The sequence below is a fragment of the Gracilinanus agilis genome, chromosome 2, assembly GCF_016433145.1.
Source record: "Gracilinanus agilis isolate LMUSP501 chromosome 2, AgileGrace, whole genome shotgun sequence".
Classification (NCBI taxonomy): Eukaryota; Metazoa; Chordata; class Mammalia; order Didelphimorphia; family Didelphidae; genus Gracilinanus; species Gracilinanus agilis.
The window spans coordinates 402143565-402166005 of NC_058131.1; the positions used below are offsets into that span (position 1 = coordinate 402143565).

Genomic DNA, 22441 nt, shown 5'->3' on the forward strand with positions numbered 1-22441 from the left:
GCCCCAAAAGAATATAGATCTTTAAAATTAATATAGTTGGGGCAGCTAGGTAGCACACTGCATTGAGTGCCCTACTTGGAGTGGGGAGAACTGGTATTCAAATCTGGCCTCTGACACTTCCTAGCTGTGTTCCCTGGACAAGTCATTTAATACCAATTGCTTAGCCCTTACCACTCTTCTGCCTTGGGCTCCATACTTAGTATCAATTCTAAGACAGAAGATAGGAGTTTGAAATTTTAAAAATAAAATAAAATTAATATAATAAAATCATAATCAAGGCAGAGGTCTTCCTATGAAAGATTTTCTTGTTAACACTCACCTTCCCCAATTGCTCTGCTCCATATTCTTGCTGTTCCTCATTATGTGACTGACTGGGACACGGGGGCAGATTGGGGCTGAAGGCCATGAGGTCGTTCTTGACTGTTCCTTCTCCAGAGTAAACTTTCTGCCTCCGCTGCTGAGAATAGGACCAGCTCCCTGCCTCATTCGAACATACCAGCATAGGCTTGTCAGGCCCATATCTGACCTGCGGGGGAGCAGAGCACCGCAGTGCCACATACAGCAGCAGGCTCAGCACCAACAAACTAGACACTGAGCAGATAGCTATGATCAGATACACATTTACATCCACCAGTCCTGCCTCCTTCCTAACTCCTGTCTCGGCCACAGCTCCAACAACCTCAGACGAAGTTTTAAGGGCCTGCCCGCTCTCCAATAGTGACACGCTCACAGTGGTGGTAACAGACAGCGCAGGTTCCCCGTGGTCCTTTACTAATACTAGAAGTATCTTTAGAGGTCCATCCGTCTCCTCCAGAACTCGCGTCGTGCGAATCTCACCCGTGTATAATCCCACGCGGAAAGGGCTGTGCCCAACGCCCACGCCGGACAGTAGTTCGTAAGATAGCCATGCATTGTATCCTGAATCCGCATCCACAGCCCGGATCTTCATCACCACGTGACCTGGAGCCACTGACTGTGACACTAGTTTGGTTACTGGGCCCCCGCCTGCCCCAGAACCCGCAAGAGGAGGTAGCACTTGTGGCGCGTTGTCATTCTCATCCAGCACGAACACCTGCAGGCTTACGTTGCTGCCCAGAGGAGGAAAACCAGAGTCTCTGGCGCTCACCTGGAACTGCAGCAGCTCCAGCTCCTCGTGGTCCAGAGGCTGCAGGGCGTATACTTTCCCACTCTCCGAGTGCACAGACACGTAGCTCGACAGCTGATGCTCACCTATCCACCGATCCACCAATGAGTAGGACACCAGCGCATTCTCTTGCGCATCCGGATCAGATGCGGACACAGTGAAGATGTGACTTCCTGGTGGGTTGTTCTCCTTCACAAACACGGTATACACAGGCTGCTCGAAGGAAGGTGCGTTGTCATTCACGTCCCCAATGTCTACGGACAAGCTAGCCGTAGACCACAGGGCTGGTGTCCCGCTGTCCCTTGCAGTCACCACTAGCTCGTAGGCCTGTATGCTCTCACGGTCCACAGGGCCCTCTAGCACCAGCGAATAGTAATTCCTAAAGGTGGACACCAGTGTAAAGGGCCCTGGGGGTGATAATGAGCAAGTCACCTGTCCATTGGCGCCTGAGTCACCATCAGATACGCTAATGAGGGCAATGACTGTGCCTGATGGGGAGTCCTCTAGGACAGGCAATGAAAGTGATGTCACAGACACCAGAGGAGAGTTATCGTTGGTGTCCAGAATTTCCACTAGAACTGTGCAATGGCCAGCCATTGGAAGGCTCCCTTTGTCAATAGCTTCGACTTGAATTTCATACCTATTATTCTTTTCAAAATCCAATTCTCCTTTTATTCTAATTTCTCCTGTATCTGATCTGATGTGAAAAGTGTGTAGCACTTCAGGAGGAACTGGGCTACGAAATGAGTATAAAATATTTCCATTGGTTCCATCATCAGCATCAGAAGCATTGAGCTGGATCACTAATGTACCGTTCAAAGCGTTCTCTAACATTCTCACTTTATAAACAGATTGGTCGAATTGCGGGGCATTATCGTTCACGTCCAGCACTTTGATCAGCAGTTGAACACTGCCGGTGAGTTCCGGCTTGCCCCCATCGGTGGCAGTCAGTAATAAACGATGTTGTTGAGTTTGCTCCCTATCCAAAGATTTCCTTAGAATAAGTGATAACGAAGTAGTTTGTTCACTATTGCTCTGTACATACAAAGCGAAATACTCATTGGGACTGAGCCTGTAGGTCAAGGCCGCATTTTCTCCTACGTCTGCATCAGATGCGCCATCTAGCGGGAAACGAGTGTCTGGTGGTCTTGATTCAGCAATATTTATTTCTTTTTTATTTTCTAGGAACATGGGCGGATTATCATTAATGTCCTTGACCTCCACCTCCGCATGGAAAACCTGCAGCGGCTTGTCCACGATCACCTCCAGGTGGATGCTACAAACAGGGCTGCGGCCGCACAGCTCCTCACGGTCGATCCGAGAATTCACAAATAAAATGCCATTCTGCAAGTTTACCTCCAAGTAGTCCCTGCGGCCCTTGGACACCACCCGGAAGAGCCTCGACACCAGCTCTCCAACCTCCAGACCTAGGTCCTGCGCGATTCGCCCCACGAACGTACCGTGTTTCGCTTCCTCCATCACTGAATAATGGACCTGGCCGCTCCCCATCTTCCAGGCTGTGAAGAGCAGAATGGAGAACAGCAGATGCTGGGCTTTGTAAGGACCCTCCATTACGCAAAGGTAAGACTATCTATATTTGAATTGGCGCTTCAGGGAAGCAAAAAGATGAATTCTTTGTTGCAAACTGTTTGGGGAGAGCCAGTAATATGGCCTCTATCTGATTCCGGGAAAGAATAACCAGAGTTGCTTCGTTTCAGGCGGATTCAGGGAGAAGCTGCCGTTTTCTTTCTTCTCCAAATGTTTTCAGTGAAGAGCGACACCATGTGCATGAATGTGTAACTAAAATAGTAACGGATTCTCAAAATTCTCAGTAGAATATCTTTCACAAGTCTGATATTTTCACTTTTGACTTCTAATTTCTACTTCTTTTGAAGAAATTATTTCATTTCTGGAAATGATAAATTCCAGTCTTCTTCCTCTCAACTGCTGTTCCATGGAACATTTTGATGGCAGAAACGTGAAGAACTTTTTCTCTCTACATTTTTTTAGAACCCTTCCTGCATTTAGTGCTCTGAACGATCTTACTGGGAGCCCAGAGGGGCCAGCTACTCTGAATAATCGCTTCAGGAGAACTGAATTCATCCGGTTTGTGTTCCAATCACAGGTACAGTGCTTGTACAAGTGTTCCTCGTGTATATTTTTAGGCCCTGTCAATATATCACTTCTTCCAGTCAGATTGAGAAGAAAGAACTTGCAAATAAAGGAAGAATGGTAAGTGATGCTTCAATTTTCTTTGCTGTATTTAAAATTGTATTAAAATTTTTCTGGGATTATAATCTTCCCCATTAAATTTATCATATATGCATAAAATTGTTTTTTAATATTCTAAAGATGTAAAGAATGTAACCACTTGGGTATCTGCAGTGAGATGTGATAGACATTGAATGATCATAGTCAAGTCACTCAAAATCTTTGAGCCTGTTTCCTTATCTGTAAAATTGGAATCATAATACTTTTAGTAAGTACCTCTCAAGGTTGTTGTGGGGATTAAGTGAGGTGTGAATAAAGAGCTTTGTAGAACTGAAAGAACTATCCTTCAGAATATATTCATTTCTTGAGCTGCTTTTATCAAAGTAGCTGGAGCTCTAGATCTAAAGTCAGGAAGGACTGAATTCAAATTCAGCCTGACACTTGCTGTGTGATCCTGGACAGAGTCATTTAATCTGTTTGCCTCAATTTCTTCAACTGTAAAATATAGATAAAGCACCTACCTTTCAGTATTATTGTGATGAAAAAATGAGATAATATTTTAATGTTCTTTGCAAACTTTAAAGCACTTTTTCTTCATAATCATAATGATAACCAAGTGAACTGGAATCAGTTCAGAAACACTTAAGTTTTGAGTGTCAACTCTACTGCTTGCTATCTGAGGGACCTTGAAAAAATGGATTAACCTCCCTGGGTCACAATTACTTTATGTTTTTAAAAATGTATTGAACTCTATGACCACTAAGGATGCTTCTAATTCTGTCCGTAATCTTAGAGAAACCCTAGGTTGAAACATGAAATATGAGACCCATATCCACTAAAAGACAGATCCATCAAAAAATCAAACAATTCCCATTGCCTACACTGGGCAAATGATAGACACTGAATTTGATTGAACCGAGAGAGTTAAGATGGTATATAAATTGCTACAATCGTGAAATAGAATACAACAAAAGAGAAACAAAGTACTCTGAGAGATTGGAAAATTCTAAAGAAGAGTTTCAAAGGGAACCATCTCTTCTTTGTTCTCCAGAGAGGAAATGATTAGCAACTTCTGCTTCAAAAAGAAAAAAGTCTAGTGCAATGTGTAGATTATGATGTTTCTGCCCATGAGTGGAGAATGTTTTCTCCTGGAAACAACCCCAACCCAATTGAAGGAATATTAGTACTTTGGGGATTTTAGGTTGGCTATCAATGTAGCTATATTAAGGATCCCACTGATTTGACAGGATTTGTATTATTTTCCACAAGCTTAACTACTCAATGAGCATTTACTTTAGTTGTCATAGAAGATCTCCTAAACACTAAAAGGGAATCTGACATACAAAATCTAGAACCTAGAGAGGGTTGGGTCAAACATACTTAATGGAAGAGGATAGGGAGATATGAAAAAGATTTCCCCTTTACATCCTGGTCTTTCTTCTGTTCTTGTCCATCAAAATTTCCCAAAAGGGGGCAGGGTCTAGCTAATAAGCTACAGGAAGCTAATAAGGAACAGGAGAAGGAAAAGGGCCAGTAAGGCTTCGGTCCAATTGTAGTCCAGTTGCAATGATTTCTAGACCTTGCAGTACCACCACTGAACAGCTCTACAAGAAGTTACAAGTCGGTTTATCTCTGAAGTTATGCCTCTCTCTTGGCAACTGCAAAGACTGAAAATGGATGTTGCAACAGACTACCCTACATTCTGACAGAAAATACTCTATGGGGAGTAAAAAGTAAGGAAGATTCATCCAGAATGCTATTCTGTCAGAAAGGGGGAAACTCAGCTCCTGAATGATTAGTAATCTCATGTATGAAGTCTCTCTTTATCTCCATCCATTACTGTTGGTCTTTGACACTACTCAACATCCTTTTCCAAAATGTTCCTCATAATCATATCTAGGCAATTGGAAAATATCCAATTCAAAATGATGGTATGAGTTGAAAGAACAAGTTTGATATCTTATTTATAGCACTTTGACTTAAATTTTTTCAAAAAAATAGAAATGATTTGTATTCTTGACAAACACAAGGGATAGAACTATTTCTCTCCTCGTATTGTAATTATTTATGTTCTGTCCTTCACAGAACTTTATATAATACCTAAAATAAGTAACTTATGACTTTTAATTTACTCATAATTGTTATCTTCAAAATAGTCAAATCAGCTCTGAAATGCATCTTTCTGGAGTTTCTTCAACTTTCAAGATATGGCTAGAATATTCAATAAGAAATGGTGATCCCTGTCTCCTTAGTCTAAATGACCTGAACGATCTTTTGCACACTGAGTCAGAATAGCATAGATGGATTTTCCTCTACCATTGGGCACTAGATAAACAAAAGTTATTCAGATTCCCCACCCCCTTTACCATTCCCCACCTACAAAGGATCAGCTATTGAAAATTCTCATTAACTTAGAAGAAAATCAATGTCAGCCAATTTTTTATATTTTTCATTGCCATTTTAAAATAATTTTGAATGAATAGCATTAAGCATCACTACAACCAGTTAAACTTGCTTTGCAATTATTTCTATTCCCTACCAATTTCTATTCATATCATGTCTTAAATTTTTAGTCATTCCATCCAAGTTTCTATCTATCTATATATGTATGTGTATATATATGTATATATGTATTCAGGCAACCTTTTATAAAAATTATCTAAATATTCTCTAAGGAATTTTAATTAAATGTGTTTTGTATGACAACAGAGTAATGGAATAGATGGGATCCTAGACTTGGAGTCAAAATATGCATTCAAATCCTGCCTCTTAAATTTGCTGGTTATTTGACCTTGGATGACTCACTTACCTTTTATGTAATTCAGACAACTCTCTAGGACTTACACACTAAACCATATATTGAATTGTGGTTTACCTTATTAGAGATTCCCAACACATTGACCAAATGACATCTTTATGAATTTTAAAGCATTTTGTCCTCATATCTTACAGAATGTTATAGGAATTGCTTCATTCTGATTGTATGCATGGAGTCAATTTATTAGATTCTCTATTGTTAAATTATTAGATTGTCTCTTTATTGTTATCATTATTATTAAATTTCCTTATTTAAACTAACCTTATATGGAATGAGAAACTTCATTATGAATTAGATGCTTGGGAAGCACACTCTAAATTTTTGTGGGTGCCACCTAATGTCCAGTAGTAGGGATATAAATAATAGAGTGTACTGGATACCCTGAAATAGTTTGATGTTTAAAACAAAGAACCTAATTTCCTCCTACTGTATTATTTAGGGATTGAACATAATCTAATTTATTGTAGCCAAGAGGTACAGTAATGTTTCCAGTTTTATCTTCTATACTCTAGTATACACACACACATACTAACTTTATAGTCCAATCAGTGCTTTCCTAGTTGAATTCCTATAATATTCCAGTGTTCGATGATCTCATGATGTTGATGTTCCTTTCTTAGATACCACTTGTCATCTATTTGTGTTTGCCTATTCTATGTGACTCTTGTCTAAGTTCTTCCATAAACTGGTCATAGAAGGTCCACCCAAAGTTCTGGGATCTTCTTCCATTCTCTTGAATCATAAATGGAAAAATATTAGCATTAGTTACCTTATTATTTATCAAGGGCCATACAATTGCCTGAATTGATTAATATATACTGGGATCTTAAAGTCTAAAATACCACAGAGGAGACAACAAGAGTCATCAATCAAAAAGAACACTTATGGCTAAAAAAAGAAATGCCTGTGCCTTCAAAATCATTTGAACCTATGGCTAATCAACTGAGATATGCAATATTTGAGGACCCAGAGAAGATGAAAGTACAAATTATGGCAAAAATAAGAGGAAAAGATTAAACATAAAGCTAGAAGTTTAAAAGCTTTGATCACTTTTGCTCTTCTAATCATAGCTTTGGACCTTGAAGTTCAATCATTAGAGAAGTTATCTCCACTTAAGAATGGAATATATTCAGTTATTCATCAGCAAAAAAAATTTGATCCTAAATTTTGAAAGAACAATATACAATTAAAAAACAAATAACTCACAATTAAACAGGGATTCTGACTCTCCTCGTTTGACTGAGGAAGGTTAGGGCTGAAGGCCATGAGATCATTTTTGGCTAAAGTCTCTCCAGAGCAAACCTTCTGCCGCCGCTGCTGAGAATGAGACCAACTCTCCATCCCATTAGAGTACACCAGCCTGGAATTCCCGGGCACAGCCTGCGGAGCTGAAGAGCATCGCAAAGCCACATATAGTAGCAGACTCAGCACCAACAGACTAGACACTGAGCAGATAGCTATGATCAGGTACACGTTCACATCGACCAGGGCTGCCTCGTTTCTAACCCCCGCCTCAGGTGCCCGCCCAGCAGCTGCAGCTTCAGCATTGAAAGACAAAGCCTTCACCGACATTCCACTCTCCACAAGAGACACGCTGACTGTGGCCGTTGCTGACAAGGCCGGTTCTCCGTGATCCTTCACTAAGACCAGCAACATCTTCCGAGGACCATCTGACTCCTCCAGGGCTCGCGTCGTGCTGATCTCGCCAGTGTACAGACCCACTCTGAAAGGGTTGCGCCCAACGCCCACCTCGGACAGCAGCTCATATGACAGCCACGCATTGTAGCCAGAATCCGCATCCACAGCTCGAATCTTTGCAACCACGTGGCCCACAGCCACAGATTTTGACACCAGCTCTGTCACTGGGCTAACGCCAGTGTGAAGCGGTAGCACAACAGGCGGATTGTCGTTCTCGTCCTGCACGAACACCTGCAGGCTCACGTTGCTACCCAGGGGAGGGACGCCCGAGTCGCGTGCGCTCACCTGGAACTGCAGCAGCTCCAGCTCCTCGTGGTCCAGAGGTTGCAGGACGTACACTTTCCCGCTCTCCGAGTGCACAGACACGTAGCTCGAAAGGAGACGTTCTCCTACTCGTCGCTCCACTAGAGAGTAAGACACTAGAGCGTTCTCCCGAACATCTGGGTCTGATGCAGATACTGTAAAGATGTGACTTCCAGGTGGGTTATTCTCCTTCATAAACACGGTGTACAAAGGTTGCTCGAAGACTGGTGCGTTGTCATTCACATCGCCAATGTCCACAGACAATCTCGCTGTGGCCCAGAGCACTGGAGTCCCTCCATCCCTTGCTGTTACCACCAGCTGATAGACCGGCACGCTCTCACGGTCAACAGAACTATCCAGCACCAGCGAGTAGTAATTCCTGAAGGTGGATGTCAGAGTAAAAGGCCCCAGAGGCGACAGTGAGCAAGTCACCTGCCCGTTGGCTCCAGAGTCTCGGTCGGATACACTAATGAGAGCTATAACTGTGCCTACTGGGGCGTCCTCTCGGACTGGAAGAGATAGGGAGGTCACGGACAACTCAGGGGCATTATCGTTGATGTCCACGACTTCGAATAAGATTGTGCAATGACCAACCATGGGAGGAGCTCCCCTGTCAGTGGCTGTTACCTGAATTTCATATATATTATTGTCTTCGAAATCGAGTTCTCCATGAATTCGGATATCGCCAGTAACTGAATTCATAATAAACGTGCATTTTTCACTTTCTGGTGAAATTTTTTTAATTCCATAATAAATCTCTCCATTGATTCCTTTGTCTGGATCTGAAGCGTTAAGTTTAATAATTAGTGTCCCATTTGGTGAGTTTTCAAAAAGTTTGACTTTATATCCAGATTTATCAAACTTGGGAGGGTTATCGTTCACATCCAAGACTGTGATAAATAGTTCAACTGTTCCTGTGAGCTCCGGCTTTCCCCCGTCAGTGGCCGTCAGTAACAAAATGATTTCTGGAGTTTCCTCCCGGTCCAACAATTTATGTAATACTAGTTCAGGCAACACGCTTTTGTCGTTTTTGGTTATCATCTCCAGAGTAAAATACTCATTGTGACTAAGTTGGTACTTCAAAAGAGAGTTTGCGCCAATATCCGCATCTGACGCGCCCTCCAGTGGAAAATGAGACTCTAAAAGTCTAGACTCTGAAATGAAGACATTTTGTTGTCTTTCCGGGAACACTGGCGGATTGTCATTAATGTCCTTGATCTCCACCTCCACATGGAAAACCTGTAGCGGTTTTTCCACGATCACCTCCAGGTGGATGCTACAAACAGGGTTTCGGCTGCACAGCTCCTCACGGTCGATCCGAGAATTCACAAATAAAATGCCATTCTGCACATTTACCTCCAGATAGTCCCTGCGGCCCTTGGACACCACCCGGAACAGCCTCGATACCAGCTCCCCGATCTCCAGACCTAAATCCTGTGCGATTCGCCCCACGAACGTACCGTGTTTCGCTTCCTCCGGGACCGAATAATGGATCTGACCGCTCCCCACCTTCCAGGCTGTGTGAAACAGAATCAAGAACAGCAGCTGCCGGGTTCCTAGACCGCTTCTTTGGGAAACCCCCATCGCCCACGCAGACCGATTATTTGTGAAGTAGAATAACTGTTTGCAGGTTTCTCATCCACAATTGATGTGTTTCCTTAAATATTTGTCATTAAACTATCAAGCTTCCTTCACCAACATGGCTCCAATCCTCCTATGACTGGTTGCAATATCCAAGAATGGAGTAGAATTTTTCGTTTCCATCAGCTTTTGGGTGGACAGCGACATCATGTGCCGATTTGTGTAAGTTTTTAAAAGGAATTTATTTTCTTTTTTATATTGGGTTTACCTATGTGTTTTTAACCCTAATATCTGTCTCACTATTTTTGTCTTTCCTCCTAACTTGTTTAAATACAAATAAGCTCCAGCCAATTGCAGCATTTTCGGAATTCTTAAGACATATTTTTAAATTTTATTTTCTCTACTTAATGTCCTGATAACTTCTTTTGCTTAAAATTCATACATAAATTTCCAAGTATTGATTGATTAATATAAAATTCAAGATACCATAAGGCAAAGTGGCACAAATGCAAAGGATGTGGGTTGGAATCCTGGTCCTGCTGGTGCAGCCTGTTTGGCCTTGACCAGGTCACTTAATCTCTTTTGTCCTGAATGATTTCATACGTAAAATGACTCTTTTAGATGAGATGACCCTGAAGGTCCTCTTTCCAGTTCCAAATCTATTATTATAAGATTTTGATATGATTGATTGTACAAAAGTTCAATGATAGGAAGGAAAATCTAATCTATGATTTGTTACCAAAGACCATTAACAATGACAGAAGGTTAAAAGTAATTCAATAGTATCTTCACTTTTAAAATATTTCATTAAATGATAACCTAGTAGTTCATTTGATCTTTTTTTTCCACCCTTACCTTCTGTCTTAGAATCAATATTTGTTCCAAGGCAGTAGATGCCTTGGAATACCATCTCCAGGCCTGACTTCCTATCCACAGAGCCAACTATCTGCCCAGATCTTAACAACTTGTTTATACTAGACATATAAGCCTTTTTTTTCTAGAAATAAAATTGATAAACATTACCATAATGTCTTGTAGATAGTGACTTCACTTTTATTCTTTGTTGGTTAGATGTGTTGACTGGACATGAAAGTGTTTCCATTGTTCTCAGTTGATTTCTCAGATTTATTTGCTGGAAACATTGTCTTTGGCTGAAGTCTTGAAATATCTCACTGTTTCAAGGTTTTGAAATGCAATGCCCACAGTAAATACTCTTATTAGAGTTTCTGTTGTTCATAGATTGGCCACCCTTTAGGTCAATTTAACAATTAGGTACTTATTCACATTAATAAACAAAGTCACTGAAAGTGCTAAGTAATCATTCCCTGAAGTCTAATTATGTGCTTACCTATATACTTTCTTCAGAGGTTTCCTAGATTATGAATAGAAGGCAAAGGTTATTCCAAATTTCTTATTTTGCCTTCAAGACCACTCTCAAAGGAAAAAGAAAGAACAAAACAGAACCTGTAACTAATGGGAATAAAAGTGCCAGGAAGTCATGAAATGAGAACTGGAATTCTCCACTCCAGTTACTTTTGGTTCTTTTATATATGTAGGCATGGGATTCATGAGTTCTGTACTTCTGTACTTTGAAAAGCGATATTGTGAATGAAAGCTTTGTCAAACTGAAAACTTTGCATTTATTTCTTATTTGAGTCTATATGACTCCAGAGAGTATCTGTCAACTCTGAATGAAAAAAAAATCAAGTAACCAAAATTGAACTCAAATATATAGTATCAGAAGTTTAATTAAATAAAGAGCAAAATGTTTAAGCTGAAAAATTATCTTTTAAAAATCTATATTCTTATATAAATGAGTTTACATACTGTACTTTCTTTTTCATCAAAAATAATTTATCATCTTTGTAACTAAACCAACATAATAGAAATGAGTGCTTTGCACATATATAAGTCTGTGGCCAAGAAACCATTACACTGTAAAACAAACTCAAGCAATCAAAACAAAAAGACTATAGCACTGAATGTGACTCTAAATTTGAAATGACTCACAAATTAGTACTTTGAAGTTATCTAAAATTTGCATGTGTGACTGGTTATACAAAGTCGAATAAAAGCACATACAAATCCTTAACATGATCTTTTTAAGGCCAAGGAAACTCTTTCTTTAGTAAAAATGACATTTATTCATTCAAATGAACATTTCTAGATTGTCTCACTGGCAATTCCAGACTTAATATTATTCTAGGAATTTATCAACTTTCTTGTGCTTTGATACTTTACTTGGTAAAGACAGGGATTGAATCCTTAAAATGACTACAGAGATCCAGCATTTGGTTAATAAATATAAACTTTTTGATGAAATAATTTCAATGTCTTTAAAAATTACATATTTTTTTCAGAGTGAAGAAATGGCACTAAAGTTTTGAGGTACAAACATAATACAGTATTTTCTGAAAAATCATTTCAGTTACTTCATCAGTACAAATAGATTAGACTGAGACCAAAAGAAGATGGTCAATGAGCTAAATCCAGCTTTCAAAATGAGAAAAATATTGACCTGGATGATACTTTGGAAGTAATATCATATTTTCAACAATATCAAATATTCCCTGACAGAAAAGGACATGTTTTTAAAAAGAATATTCTCCTAGTCATGTTGCATGGCTGAAAATCATGGAATACCACAATCTCCAAAGAATCAAAATTTCAAGGGAGACAAAGAGCAGCTGAGAGAGAAATATGGTAGGCATGGGTAGATAGCAGCATTTTATTAGTGATTATATGAGTGCCAAAAATAGCATAAAATATATCATGGAGGAATCGTGATCAGAAACCATGATATGATAATGCAGATAAAGAAAGAAATATGAAAAAGAGTTTGCATGTGTTGCACAGGTACCCATAGAATGCTTACCATAGAAAAAGAGCTAAAGCAATTGAGTAGATTCTTCATGGAACATTTATGTGAGAATATTTACGTGAATGACACAGGATGAAAAAACATAGATACCCTAAAAACTTCACATTTTGAGGGTATACCTACATCAACGGGTCATAGATCCTTGCAAGTATTGGAAGATGGAATTAAAGATAGAATTACTTATGGATTGACTATGTCACAAGAAATAAAAAGAATGACTATTTTAGACAGATAGAAGTAGAGTATATTATGAATTGCCTTGGCTTAATTTGATCTGTTTCCTAATTTGCTGAAGCATAACAACAGAAAAATGATAACAGATTGACGTGTTTCCAGGTTAAAGGATTGGTTCAAAGAAGTCTGAATTTTTTAAAAAGGTGCACCTCAGTCATGGGAAGTGTTAAGTTAGGGGTGTTTTCTGAAAATTGGATGGTAAATTATTCTCAAGACAATGAGGAATGCAACTTTCCAGAACAAATAACAAAAAAAAATCCCTAAAGGATCTAAATGGCACTTTCTGCATCTTGAATTCAGAATAAAGAGCTGCATTAAGTTACCTCCTTCTGTCACTGAAATGATAAAGAAAAGCAAAAAAAATACACTGTGATCCACCTTGCTCATATGCAGGTCAATGTAACCATCACCATCTAAACAAAATACTGAAGAATTAAAAGAAATGGATAATAAGGAAAGGATTTATTTGAGATTTCAACACAGCAGCTAATTCTATTAAAAAGCCCAATAAAGTTAACAACTGAGAAGAATGCTATACAAAATAGGACAAAAATTAATAAATAGGAAAAGAATGTATTTAGAGCTATATGATCCACAATGAATGGCCACATCGACTCTATTAAAAGAGCCTACAAAACTGTTAAAATATATAATTTTTAAGCCTGTCTGGTACAAGAAAGAAAGAAAGAAGCCATTGGTCCTATTTTTTTTTTAATAACAATGTGTGATGGGAGAACTTTAAACAGGTTAAAAAATGACAGCCCAAAAATATATATTACTTCTGTTATTGAAAAGTTAGAATTTGCCACCCCTAACATATTGAAGGAAAAGATGAGGGAAAGGAAGAACAAGAAGAGAAGGAAGAAAAGGAAGAGAAGGAATTTAAAACTATAAAAATCAACGTGCTACAACGTTGTTTCTATAAGCATGAGTGAGCTATAAAAGACTCACCTTGCCCAAAGGCTCCTTCTTTGTTTCCTGCTGATTTCTGTCTGAAGTTGGTGGACATGGAGGAAGGTTGGGGCTGAAGGCCATGAGATCGTTCTTGACTGTTCCTTCTCCAGAACAAACCATCTGCCGCCGCTGCTGGGAATACGACCAGCTCCCAGCCTCGTTCGAACACACCAGTGTGGGCTTCCCAGGCCCGTATATACCCGGCGTCGGTGTAGAGCATCGCAGCGCCACATATAGCAAAAGGCTCAGCACCAACAAACTAGATACAGAACAGATGGCTATGATTAAATACACGTTCACATTCACCAGGGATGTTCCCTTAACAATGGATGACGCCGCTGGCTGCCTGGCCACCCCAGAAGACGTCTGAAGGACCTGACCACTCTCCAAAAGTGACACGGTCACCGTAGCTGTCGCAGACATCGTGGGTTCCCCGTGGTCCTTTACTAGTATTAGCAGCATCTTCCGAGGGCCATCTGACTCCTCCAGGGCTCGCGTCGTGCTGATCTCGCCAGTGTACAGACCCACTCTGAAAGGGTTGCGCCCAACGCCCACCTCGGACAGCAGCTCATAAGACAGCCACGCATTGTAGCCAGAATCCGCATCCACAGCTCGAATCTTCGCCACTACATGGCCCACAGCTACCGATTGTGATACCAGCTCTGTCACTGGGCTAATGCCAGCGTAGGGCGGTAGCACAACAGGCGGATTGTCGTTCTCGTCCTGCACGAACACCTGCAGGCTCACGTTGCTGCCCAGAGGAGGAAAGCCTGAGTCGCGGGCGCTCACCTGGAATTGCAGCAGCTCCAGCTCCTCGTGGTCCAAGGGCTGCAGGGCGTACACTTTCCCGCTCTCCGAGTGCACTGACACATAACTCGACAGCGGACGCTCCCCTACCCTGCGCTCCACCAGCGAGTAAGACACCAAAGCGTTCTCCTGAGCATCAGGGTCCGAAGCGGACACAGTGAAGATATGACTTCCCGGTGAATTGTTCTCCTTCACAAATACGATGTATAAAGGCTGCTCGAAGGCAGGCGCGTTGTCATTCACGTCGCCAATGCCTACTGAAACGCTAGCGGTGGCCCGCAGAGCAGGACTCCCTCCATCCCTTGCAGTCACCACCAGTTCATAGGCGGGCACAATCTCGCGGTCCAAGGTACCGTCCAGCACTAGAGAGTAGTAATTCCTGAAAGTGGACACGAGCGTGAAGGGCACCGGGGGAGATAGAGAGCAAGTCACCTGTCCATTGGCTCCTGAATCAAAGTCAGACACGCTAATGAGGGCGATGACTGTGCCCGGTGGGGCGTCTTCGCGAACTGGCAGCGATAATGATGTCACAGTGACCTCTGGAGGGTTATCGTTGATGTCGAGTATCTCTACCAAAACCCTGCAGTGGCCCACCATGGGAGGGGTTCCCATATCAGTCGCCTCTACTTGGAGTTCATAGAATTTATTTTCCTCGAAATCCAAGTTTCCATTTACCCTAATTTCTCCTGTATTTTCATCTAATCTGAACAAGTAATTTCCCTTTGGTTTTATCGAACGCAGTGAATATTTTAAAACTTTATTTATTCCTTCATCCCTATCTGTGGCATTGACCTTTACTATAAATGTGCCATTTGCTACATTTTCCAACAATTTTACCTTGTACTCTGACTGATCAAACTCAGGATCATTATCATTGACATCTAGCACCGAGATTCTTAATTGGACTGTACCTGTGAGCTCCGGTTTGCCCCCGTCAGTGGCGGTCAGTAACAGATTAATTTCTGGAGTATCTTCTCTGTCCAAAGATTTTCTTAACAAAAGTGACAAAGTTTTACTTTGTTCGCTATACGTTTGCGTTTCCAAAATGAAATACTCATTAGGGCTAAGCCCATAGGTCAAGACAGAGTTCACTCCTATATCCGCATCTGAGGCGCCCTCTAGCGGAAATCGAGAGTCTGGTTGTTTAGACTCAGAAATGAACAGCCTTTGTTCTGCAGCAGGAAACACTGGCGCATTATCGTTAATGTCCTTGATCTCCACCTCCACGTGGAAAACTTGCAGCGGTTTTTCCACGATCACCTCCAGGTGGATACTACAAACAGGACTGCGGCCGCACAGTTCCTCACGGTCGATCCGAGAATTCACAAATAAAATGCCGTTCTGCGCATTTACCTCCAAGTAGTCCCTGTGGCCCTTGGACACCACCCGGAAAAGCCTCGGAACAAGCTCCCCAGCCTCCAGACCCAGATCCTGCGCGATTCGCCCCACAAACGTTCCGTGTTTCGCTTCTTCTGGCACCGAGTAATGGATCTGGCCTCTCCCCATCTCCCAGGATGTATGGAGTAAAAATGAGAGGAGCAGCTGCCGGAATCTCAGATCGCCTCCCCCGGAAAATCCCATTGTAAACACACAATGTATCTGATTCTCTCCTCCGTGATTTGCAGTTTATAAAGAGATCAAATTTTTTGGAAGAGAAATCCAGAGCCTGCTTGTTTTCTGTGGTATGGGTTTTAAAAACATGGATGCTGGCGAAGTCTCAATGCAGGGTCCTTTAAACGGAAAGAAGAGCAGTGATTTCATGCCTGAAGGATTTGTTTTATTGAGCCAACAGCGTCACCATGTGGTAATTTGGGTAAGTCTGAAATTTAGTCTATTGTGTCGCATCGATTGTATCTTTGTTCCAACTTGTCTTTGTGCCTCTTAGTTCCTCTTTCTTTTAGTTTTTTTTTTTTATTTTACTCATTAATATATCATTTCTGAATCATGGCACGACAAAAAAGACAGCTTAATGGCGCTTACACATTCCTTTTTAATGAAAATCAAGTAGGTACTAAAACGAGTATTTTTCCTCCTTCAAGTACGTAGTTAACATTGATTCCATTATTTTCATTTGAAAAGAAAGTCGCAAGAATTTTCTCTCCTCCATATTCTTCCAGAAAGAAAGTATTACCCAATAAGTTTGAAGAGAACTGGTACCTTGTCTTTTTAATATTTTCAATGCCTCTACCTTCCCAAAAACACAGTAGCACATAATATACAACAAATGAATGTTTGTTGCATTTATTGAAAAGCAAAGCATTGATGAAATATGTAGCAGTATGTACCCTTACGACCTTTTTCCTTTGCCTAATTTTGCAAGATTGTTCCCATATTTATAATCTTGAAAGCAGCATAATGAGGACAAATCGGTTTCATTTAATGTGCCTGACAGATGAACTGTTAATAAAATTAGTCTACATAACTATCTGTTAAAAAGAAACCAAATCCATCAAAAGTGCCAGAGCTTTACTGAACATGAAAGAATATTTTTGTTCTGTTTTTAAATTAAGCTTTCTTGAGTGAAATAACCCCCTCCAAAGTCCAAAATTTTAAAGTGCCCGATCCTATCATGAAAAATGAAGTAATTGGGTTTTTTTTTCTGAATGAAGTATATGTAACCTCTAGTCAAGTGCAATTATTTGAGTGATTTCATTGTATTGAACATACATGTGGGGATGTTCTCCACCTTAATATACATAGCAGCATCTCACATGTTATCTATAAACTTACAAAATCACCTGGAAATACAGTTTGATTTTCCAGTGATGATATGACCAACATGTATCAGAGATACAGAATGAACCTACCTCTTCAGACTCCATAGTTGGACTTCTAGTTAGTATTACATAATAATAAATAGTTCAATTGTTTTTCAATTTTGTCCAACTCTTCAGGAATCCATTTGGGATTTTCTTGGCAAAGATACTGAAGTGGTTTATACATGAGGAAACTAAGGCAAACTTAAGTGACTTGCCCAGGGTTACATAGCTAGGAATCCTCTGAGGTTAGATTTGAACTCATCCCGACTCTAAGACCACACTTTAATATACTGCATCATCTAGCTGCCCAGCTAAATAAAATACAAGTCCATTTAAAAAAGGAATTAAATATGAAGATTTTAACATTTCAATGAAAATTTTACTGGAGAATGAATGAAGATTTCTTCCATCATGCTGTAAATACTAAAAAGGGACTAGGCTCCCAGGGAGCTTTTTTTTTCTTTCCTGGCACACTTCATGCTTAGTGAACTAAGTTGGCATAGAGTTAGCTCACTAATAGACTTATTGTTAAAGAATAATGTTTAGTTCCTAAGTATAAAGAATAATGTTTAGTTCCTAAGTATAAATAAGTATAAATAGTAAACAGTTGCTAGAGTATGAGAGTTTTTAAAAGTCACAAAGCATGGTAATCCTAAGAAAAGCACTTTTTTCCAGAGCACTTCAAAGTTGCAAAAATCTTTACATATTTTCTTTGCTATATACTCATCCTCAAAAAAGTGATATTATTACAAAATTTTACTATACACAAACACTCATAACTTTTTTATTTTAAGAAATGACAGAATTTTTCATTGTTCTATTCAGTATAAAGATTTTCTAATAAATTCTTTCTAGCTAGATTTCTAGACTCATTAAATTGAACTGAGCAATTTGCAGATGACTAAGATAATTAAAGTTCTGGAGATGATTTAATGGAATTGGAATTGCTTACCTTAAAGGCAGAACAGTTTATTTGAACATTATAGCTTTCTCATGAACTTGTAGAGTTCACGTAGAAGAAGAATTCAACTTATGCTTAATTTCAAAAAGCAGAGACTTGGGAGTAATGACTGGAAATTGCAGAGAATATGGGGGAACTTCCTAATAACCCAGAAGTGAAATGGAGTCTCTCAGAATGTAGAGTGTTCCCCCTCATAAGAGGTGTTCAACAATAAGCTAAATAGTTACTTCTTGAGAATGTCATAGAAAAGATCTGTGCCTTCCCAATGTTTGAATTCCATATTCCGTAAGGTCCTGTCCAATTATGAGAATATAAAATTTTATAAAATGCAGTATATGTTTTAAGAGATTCACAGCACCATTCAGGTTACAAATCTATTCAAGGAGCTCCTGAATTTGAAGGTGGAGGGGTAGAAAGCCAGAGGGAAGCTATGAACTGTATTTCAAGTACACTGATAACATGCCAGGAAGACTATCCAGGAGAAAAAGACAACTTGAAATTATGACAAATATGTTGTTATTATTGAAAGGCAATACTGAATTTAAGATCCACCTATTTAAACCTAGTCAAATTGTAAACAAAAAAGGCCCTTCAAAAAAGAAAAGTGATCTCACCATTCTACCAAGATAACCAAAATAATGCAGTTTATAGCTATTATGAAAAAACAAACTCCACCTGACCCAAGCTAGTATTGTGACAACACACAAAATATTTCAAATAACCCACCTTGTCAGAGGAATTTGCACTTGCTTCCTTCTGTTCCCCTTTATGCACAGAGCCAGGACAAGGAGGAAAGTTGGGGCTAAAAGCCATAAGGTCGTTCTTGGGTGCGCCTTCTCCAGATAAACCTTTCTGGCGCCGCTGCTGGGAATTCGACCAGCTTTCCATCCCACTAGAGCACACCATTGTGGGATTCCCATTCCTGTACTCACCCCTTTGGGGTGCTGCACACCGAAGCAATACATATAGCAGAAGGCTAAGCACTAAGAGGCTGGATACAGAGCAGATAGCAATGATCAAATATACGTTCACATCTACCAAAATTGCCTCCTTTCCTGAGCCTGCAGAACTAGTAGACCTGGATGCTCCAGAAAAAGTCCTCGAGGATAATCCACTTTCCACTACAGACACGATCACAGTGGCTGTGACAGACAACATAGGTTCACCATGGTCTTTCACCAGCACCAGCAATGTTTGCTTTCCTGAATCTGATTCCTCTAGATCTCGAGTGGTGCTGATTTCTCCAGTGTACAGACCCACTCGAAAAGGGCTAAGCCCAACGCCCATTTTGGGCAACAGCTCATAAGATAACCACGCATTGTAGCCTGAATCCGCGTCCACAGCCCGAATCTTTGCCACCACGTGTCCTGCAGCTACAGACTGTGACACCAGCTCGTTCACTGGGCCCCCACTTGCCCCAGAACCCGCATGAGAGGGTAGCACCGATGGTGTGTTGTCGTTTTCATCCAGCACAAATACTTGGAGGCTCACATTGCTGCCTAGAGGAGGAAACCCCGCATCTCTGGCGCTCACTTGAAACTGAAGCAGTTCTAGTTCTTCATGGTCTAAGGGTTGTAACGCGTACACTTTGCCGCTCTCCGAATGCACAGATACATAGCTTGACAGAGGTCGTTCCCCTACTCTCCGTTCCACCAGGGAGTAAGACACAAGCGCGTTCTCCTGAGAATCCGAATCAGAAGCAGATACTGTGAAGATGTGACAGCCTGGCGGGTTGTTCTCCTTCACAAATACGGTGTACACAGGTTGCTCGAAGGCCGGTGCGTTGTCGTTCACATCGCCAATGCCCACAGATACCCTGGCAGCGCTTCGCAGTGCTGGCATCCCACTATCCCTCGCAGTTACCACAAGCTCATAGGCTGGCACGCTTTCCCGGTCTATGGGACCTTCCAAAACGAGAGAGTAGTAATTCTTAAAGGTGGACACCAATTTGAATGGTCCCTCGGGCAAGAGAGAGCAAGTCACTTGCCCATTAGGGCCTGAGTCTCTGTCGGACACGCTGATGAGAGCTATGACAGTTCCTGGTGGGGCATCCTCTCTGACCGGCAATGACAAGGATGTCACCACTATTTCAGGGGTATTATCATTGATGTCCAGAATTTCCACCAGGACCCTGCAATGACCAACCAAATGGGGAGTCCCTTTGTCAGTAGCTTCTACCTGAATTTTGTATAATTTAATTTCCTCGAAATCAACATACCCCTTTACTTTTATAATTCCACTTACTGGGTCTATATGGAACTTGGCCTCTACATCTGGAGAAATATCACTTGTGAATGAATAAGTAATTTGACAGTTTGATCCTTCATCTAAATCTGTAGCATTTAGTTGAATTACGGGCGTTCCGTTAGCTGCATTTTCTTCCAGTTTCACCTTATAGAGTGTTTTGTCAAATTCCGGGGCATTATCATTGACATCCAGAACAGTGATCAGCAGCTGAACTGTTCCACTTAGTTCTGGTTTGCCCCCATCCGTGACTGTAAGCAATAAGTGAAGTTCTGGTGTTTCTTCTCTGTCTAGGTGTTTTTTTAATACAAGTTTAATTTCCTCCTCGTTATTTTTTATATCTAGAATGAAATACTCATTAGGACTGAGTCTGTAAGTTAAGAGAGAGTTCGCTCCGATATCTGCGTCGGACGCGCCCTCTAGAGGAAATTGAGAGTCAAGCAACCTCGATTCGGCAATAATCAGATTCTTTTGTGTTACGGAGAACACTGGCGGATTGTCATTAATGTCCTTGATCTCCACCTCCACATGGAAAACCTGAAGTGGCTTGTCCACGATCACCTCCAGATGGATGCTACAAACAGGGCTGCGGCCGCACAGTTCCTCACGGTCGATCCGAGAATTCACGAACAAAATGCCGTTCTGCACATTTACCTCCAAGTAGTCCCTTCGGCCCTTGGACACCACCCGGAACAGCCTCGGAACAAGCTCCCCGACCTCCAGACCCAGATCTTGCGCGATTCGCCCCACAAACGTACCGTGTTTCGCTTCCTCTGGAACCGAATAATGGACTTGGCCGTTCCCCACCTTCCAGGCTGCGTGGAGAATAAATGAGAGGAGCAACTGCCAGGTTACCAGGCCTTTTCTCTCGCTAAACACCATCGCAAATATTTGGTGAAATGTTCCAATTTTCGAATCACGATTCGGAATAAAAATAGCTCTCGTCTTCTTCTCTTGGATAAAAACAGATCATGATGCATACGCCATGGCGAGATGTCATCCGCTTACAAACCCCAAAGCATTTCCAGGGCCAGAGGGAAAAAGAACTTTCCTTTGAGCTTGCTTGGATAACATTTCGTGGCAAACAGCGACATCATGTGGACCAAAGAGTAAGTAGGAAGTCATCCTTAACTAATTCATGAAAGGAATGAATTTATTCTCTGAACTTATTTTCCGCAATTCATTCTTCGTGAGAGCATTGAACCATACCTTGAGGTAAGAAATATTGTATTTCCTACTGATTTTAAAGTTAATTTTCTTTCTTCACTTCAATTATCTCTTATCTTGTGAGTAGGAGTATATCCTCCACTGGGGCAAATAGAAACTCTTCTATTACTTTGCACATGACAGAACTTCTGTTACCAAAAATTTCATTATTCTGAGACCAATGATTACTAGCCTTCGAAAATTTATCTGAGCTTTCTCCTAGGACAATAGGCATGCAGTCTATTTCCATCAACTGTTCCATTACATAATAGAACCTGCCAGATCTTAAGCTTTTCAGGCATGACCACTGAGAAACAAGTCTAGTCCATAGCACAGTAAGGGAAAAGGCAATGTAGTTTTATTCTTTCTTTGAAAAGTAGTATGAACCAGTTTTAAATATTAAGCCCTTATTTCAATTTGCAAAAATATTATCAATATTGTGGATATGGAAAATTAATGTGGTTTGGAACAGTAGACAGAAAGTATAATTTACCGGGGAAAGTAATGAATTTGATTTTTAATTTTTAATTTTTTTTAAATTTTAAACCCTTAACTTCTGTGTATTGACTTATAGGTGGAAGAATGGTAAGGGTAGGCAATGGGGGTCAAGTGACTTGCCCAGGGTCACACAGCTGGGAAG

The 22441-nt window shown here is 40.8% G+C and overlaps 3 protein-coding genes across 3 annotated transcripts; all 3 read right to left on the reverse strand.

The window, feature by feature from the left end:
- Window positions 1-253: 253 nt before the first annotated feature.
- Window positions 254-9758, reverse strand: LOC123233849 (protocadherin Fat 4-like). Its single transcript, XM_044659887.1, has 2 exons — window positions 7380-9758; window positions 254-2731 (listed from the first exon to the last, which is right to left on the reverse strand). Exons 1-2 carry the CDS (start codon window positions 9756-9758, stop codon window positions 254-256), a joined length of 4857 nt encoding a protein of 1618 aa, XP_044515822.1.
- A 4048-nt stretch (window positions 9759-13806) lies between these two features.
- On the reverse strand, window positions 13807-16212 carry LOC123237547 (protocadherin alpha-11-like). The gene has a single exon (XM_044664528.1). It carries the CDS (start codon window positions 16210-16212, stop codon window positions 13807-13809), a length of 2406 nt encoding a protein of 801 aa, XP_044520463.1.
- A 2793-nt stretch (window positions 16213-19005) lies between these two features.
- On the reverse strand, window positions 19006-21477 carry LOC123233850 (protocadherin alpha-9-like). The gene has a single exon (XM_044659888.1). It carries the CDS (start codon window positions 21475-21477, stop codon window positions 19006-19008), a length of 2472 nt encoding a protein of 823 aa, XP_044515823.1.
- Between the last annotated feature and the right edge of the window lie 964 nt (window positions 21478-22441).